The following is a 5,431-nucleotide window of genomic DNA, read 5'->3' on the forward strand; positions in this document are numbered from 1 at the left end:
GGAAACATGGAGATGAGCCTAGAGGGCACTGCGCTAAGTGCAATAAGCCAATCACAGAAAGACAAATGCACATGCTTAGGTAGAATTTAAAGAGGTAAGACACTGAATATGAAATAGAATGGTGGCTGCAATGGTTAAGAACAATGTACACTTAAAAACTGCTTAGAGTAGATTTTAAATATCCTCACCTCCCAAGTATGTGAAGAAATGCACATTAAGTATGTCAGCCATTCCACAATGCGTACATACAATTTTTATTGCATCTATTTATTGAGTGTGGGTACATGTGTGCCTGGTGCACGTATAAGGTCAAAGGATAATGGTGGGAACTGCTTCCCTCTATCCTATGTGGGTCCCAGGGACTGAAGTGAAGTTGTGAGGCTTGGTGGCAACACCTTTACTCACTGAGCCCTTTCATCAGCCTTAAAATAGAAACAAGTTTCATTTGTCAAATAATGGTGCGCAGTGTTTACCAAATACAATTGTAAGATCAGCTATCTGTGGCGTATATACTCCACAAAAAAGGGGGGGGGGTTCTTTCAGTCAAATAGAAATGAGTAATTCTGCAAACAATAGGAAACCATAATTCTTAATGCCCTTCTCATTCCTCTCTGTCGTTTATTAGCATACAGGAGGACCCAAGACATCCTAGCAGAGAAAACCATGAATTAGCCTTGAAACTATTGAGTTCCACGCTCTTTTCTTTGTTGGTTTTAATCTTAGCTTCTCTTTCCATCCGCCTGCCCCCCCTCCCCCCAATCTGCCCTGAAACCTGTGTGTCCTGTGAGACCACATGGGAGTGTGAATCCAGATGAAAGGCAACATTGTTTGTCAGTCTCTGCCAGGACGAGGGTTTAAACATCTCTCTGACCTCTTTACTGTTTTCTCCCTTTGGCCAGACCTCCGGCCCGCTCGTCTAGCCCCGTGATGGCTGTGGACATACAGTACAGCTACAGCAGCATGGCCCCTTCTCTGCGCAGGGAGCGCTTCACCTTCAAGATCTCCCCAAAGCTGAGCAAGCCACTGAGACCTTGTATTCAGCTGGGCAGCAGGGATGAAGCCAGCGGGATGGTGGCCCCCACAGTGCAGGAGAAGAAGGTGAAGAAGCGGGTGTCCTTTGCTGACCATCAGGGGCTGGCCCTGACAATGGTCAAAGTGTTCTCGGAATTCGATGACCCACTAGATATTCCGTTTAACATCACCGAGCTCCTAGACAACATCGTGAGTCTGACGACAGCAGAGAAGGAGAGCTTTGTTTTGGATTTTCCGCAGCCTTCGGCGGATTACTTAGACTTCAGAAACCGACTTCAGACCAACCATGTCTGCCTCGAAAACTGTGTACTGAAGGACAAAGCCATCGCAGGCACCGTGAAGGTCCAGAACCTGGCATTCGAGAAGGTTGTGAAGATCAGAATGACATTTGACACCTGGAAAAGCTTCACAGACTTCCCTTGTCGGTATGTGAAGGACACTTATGCTGGTTCAGACAGGGACACGTTCTCCTTTGACATCAGCTTGCCTGAGAAAATTCAGTCTTACGAAAGAATAGAGTTTGCCGTGTGTTTCGAGTGTAACGGCCAGGCATACTGGGACAGCAACAAAGGCAAAAATTACAGGATCATCCGGGCTGAACTCCAGTCCACTCAGGGAATGATTGAGCCTTACAATGGACCAGACTTGGGAATATCCTTTGACCAGTTTGGAAGCCCCCGGTGTTCCTACGGCCTATTCCCAGAGTGGCCAAGTTACCTGGGATATGAAAAGCTGGGTCCCTACTACTAGTGACTGCAGTTGACAGTCTGACTGATGCAGATGCAGTAGAGGATGCAAGACAAGAGTGAGGTTGAACTGCCATTAGGCATGGTTTTTGAAAAGATAGGATCCTGTTCGCCTTTTTTTGTAAACCAGCAAGTCCAATGTGTTTCCATCACAGCTGGTTACTTGCTCAGAGGACAGCAGCTGTGCTGGTCCTCTGTGGCATCCAGATTGGCCACAAAAGAATACACAGAATGGTGCCAGGGTGGTCTGGAGAGGAGCCAAGCTGGCAAGAATGGAGGAAGCTGGCCTCTCCTCCACCCTTGCATGTGGAAAGTCAATCACCCAGAAGCCACTGGTCTCCAGCCCTGTCCAGCCTTACCATTGACCTCGGGGTCCCACCCCATCCACGCTTTCCCACGTGTTGCCTTCATTCCACACGTCCTCGGAGCCACCTGTATCTCAGCCCCGTGACACACTGGCCTGATACCCTGTAGCTTCCGAAGAGCGATGGAGGCAGCGCCTTTCTGTGAAAGCTCATGCTCTGCATTTCCCTTCTTCTCCCCCACAGTCCAGCCAGTGATCCGGACAAGATAATCAAAGGCAAACAAGTAGTTCGTGGCTGGGACAGGCATTTCCTCTCCCCTCTTCCTGACCTCTTCTTTATATTCCAACAGAGAGCAACACACCAGTGACTGGGAAGTCACTGGTCTCCATGTGGCGTCATGGGGTACAGCCTGGTGACAAGGGGGACAGTTGCAAGTTTTAGCTTCTGCGTTTTGGGGGTGCTTTCTATGCACTCAGTTTCACCCCGAATTACCAGAAGTCTCAAGGACTAGGTCTATCTCCACTTGCCTGGCTGGCGTGTGAGCTGCTTTAGTTATGGGAGAATCGTGGCTCTCTTCTCCTGGACCGTCCACTTCAGCGCCACATCTGAGACTTTCAAATGGCGTGTCCGGCACACCCTGGAAGCCTCCAGAAAATGCTTAGATTTGTCTGCAGTATACAGTCATGTTTGGGATGCTTCACCAGCTCCCAAGGATGTTGGTTGGGAGCTTTTCTTGATGGTGTGTATTGTAAAGGGGAGGGGAGAAAAACTTGGAGTTTTCCTAGGCTATTTTAAACGTTTGTCAACTCTGAGGTATCAGAGATGAATTTTTTCCTCAACCATATTGGACTGCAGCACATTATCAAGTGGTATTTTGAGACTCCTGGAACTGTTACTGTTGGATGGTCCCCCAGAACCTGTGATTTTTCTCTTGGGCAAATTAAAATTATAGGGAAGTTTGAAAGCTATTTTTGCATGCATATTTGTAGAACTCTAGGGGCGTTGTTTTTTTGTTTTGGAAGACTGGTAAAAATGTCTGTTTAATTTTCTTACCGAAGCGAGGTTTCCCTGAGGCATGAGGGAAAGAGGTGTAGAGCTTCATGGGATTTGGAGGGGAGGGTCAGGGCGCTGGACAGGACCCTGCGTCCTCTGGCTTCATATGTTAGCAGCAGGCAGGTATCAAACGTTTTTTGATCCTAGCACGTGTGGTTTCTTTTTTTATCTTTTTTTTTTTTTTTCACTTTTGAAGTTTAAAGTGTTTTGACTTTTTAAGTCCTGTTTTGCCTGATTTTCTTATCCCTAAAACTGGTACTAGTCTATAATCTGTGCTTTGTGTTTTGTGGCCCTCCCAGAGGGGCAGCGCTCTGGGGTTGCGTGCTGATATCTGGGCAAATCACGTTCGTAAGTCAGGCTGAAATTGAGCGGGGTTGTGTGTTATCTAAGCATACCATGTATCTGCTAGATGGACGTACTTTAAATGTTCCAGTTATGGTGATTGGAGCTGCTAGATTTAAATTGGACGCAAGCAGAACTGATCTCTTATGGGTCATAAGGTTTACCTCATGCTAAGAAGTATTCTTCTTTCTCCGATGCGGTGAGGCAGTCAGATGCACTGTTACTTACCGAGGGGCAGACTGAAGAAAAGGGCCCCCCAGTAACTACGGAATGAAGTCTGTTCAGTGGTGTGGAATGATGGTCTTCAGACATTCCGTGTCAAAATATGAAATATGGTGATTCCACATTATGTATCCCTCCTGAAGCAGACATAAACCCCTGCCCCTTTTACCCAGATTTGCCTCAGCTTTCTTGCTAGGGGCACTGGTTGAAAGTCCCCAGCCAGCACACCTGGGATGTGTACCCCACTGCTCAGCCCAGAGGACATGTCTTCACCTGCCTGCCAAGACCCTTCCCACCAAAGCAGCCTGTGTGCCTGACTTCCCTCACTGAGACTCTGAAGAATCTTCCTTCTGTTTTCTGCCTCCAACACAGTCCTTCCCCTTTTGACCCAGACTGTCCCATGACTCTGAGATAGATAGCCTCAGGAGCTGCATTGAGAGACTCTATGCTTCGTTCATAGTTCACTATTGTAGACAAACCTACATATCTCAGAGGGTGACAGGCCTCTTGCTTGAAGAACCCACTGCAAGCTTGACCTGAACATCTGCCTTCGCGCAATTCTTGGTTATGGTGATGAATGGACCCTAATCCCAGTGTCCATTCCCGACACTATAATCCAGGAAGAGAAAGCAACTCCGTTTTTGTTTCGTATTTATTTCCCCATATTCCCTGGGGTGCCTTTGCAAAATGGCTACAATAAATAAGCTGGGCTATAAAAGGTTATATGCTAAACAAGTTTTCCATGTTTCTTGCAAGAAGCATTTGAGTGTTGCTAAGAATTCATTATAGGAAAGCTAGTAAGAAGTCGTGGAAGTCTGTAGTTCTCCAGAAACTGAAGCAACTTGAGCCCATGGTTGGGGAGTTGTTTCATCCCTGAGATGTAAGCTGGGTGGCTCATTGTTCTGGAAAGGTCTTCGCTTACCTGTGTCTCCTGGCATGGTCACAGAAACGAGATAAGATGTTCCGGAAAACATGGGATATCACCTATAACGGGATCTTCCAGAGACAATGTGGCAGCGTTCCCGAAGTGGAGGATAGGAAGTAAAGGAATAATAGTTTCACCTGCTGAAGGCTGTTGTGCCCCCAGCTCCACACGCAAAGCTGTGAGTGTTTCCGCGGCTTTGCTGCTAGTTCCCAGAGACCCCTGGGGCACGAGGACTTCTAGACTCTACGTGTGATGATGTCACACTTTTGCTTTAATGTGAATATTCAACTGACGACTTGTCATCCTTTTATGCCTCAAAGTGCCTTGTCCAAAAACTTCTGCATGTTTTTAAGAAATATTTTTGTACACAATGGTAGAGGGGAAATTGCACTTTAAAAAAAATCACAAGAATGGATGTTTTTGTGTGTGTGGTGGAAGAGGATGGTTGGTTTGTATCTGTCTCAAAAGCAAAAATGTAATAAATACCGGGAAAAAAAAATGAAACTGTGCTTCTATTTTTAGCGTCTGAGGAAGGAGAGCCATAGTTTAAAGTCAGCGGGGAGGGGGGGGGTTGGTGGGGGTGGTGGTGGTGGTGGTTTGTTTTGTTTTCTGTACACATCTTGTTTGTTTGTTTGTTTGTTTTAAGATATAGATTGTATTCAGTGGATGGGGGAAAGCTGAAAGCCTTGCAGGCAGGGAAGGGGCCCATTGCTTCAGGCTGTCTGGCAGTGAAGCAGGAGCTAGCCTTCACCACCCATAGTCGAGAGCCAGGGAGGAGAGCAGAGGTGGCTACTGTCCTGGACCCA

General features: G+C 47.0%; 1 protein-coding gene across 1 annotated transcript; it reads left to right on the forward strand.

The window, feature by feature from the left end:
- Positions 1–899: 899 nt before the first annotated feature.
- Ppp1r3b (protein phosphatase 1 regulatory subunit 3B) lies at positions 900–5,109 on the forward strand. The gene has a single exon (XM_059244643.1). It carries the CDS (start codon positions 928–930, stop codon positions 1,780–1,782), a length of 855 nt encoding a protein of 284 aa, XP_059100626.1. The 5' UTR covers positions 900–927; the 3' UTR covers positions 1,783–5,109.
- The last annotated feature ends 322 nt before the right edge of the window (positions 5,110–5,431 follow it).

This window comes from Peromyscus eremicus, chromosome 17 (assembly GCF_949786415.1).
Source record: "Peromyscus eremicus chromosome 17, PerEre_H2_v1, whole genome shotgun sequence".
In the NCBI taxonomy this organism is placed as follows: domain Eukaryota; kingdom Metazoa; phylum Chordata; class Mammalia; order Rodentia; family Cricetidae; genus Peromyscus; species Peromyscus eremicus.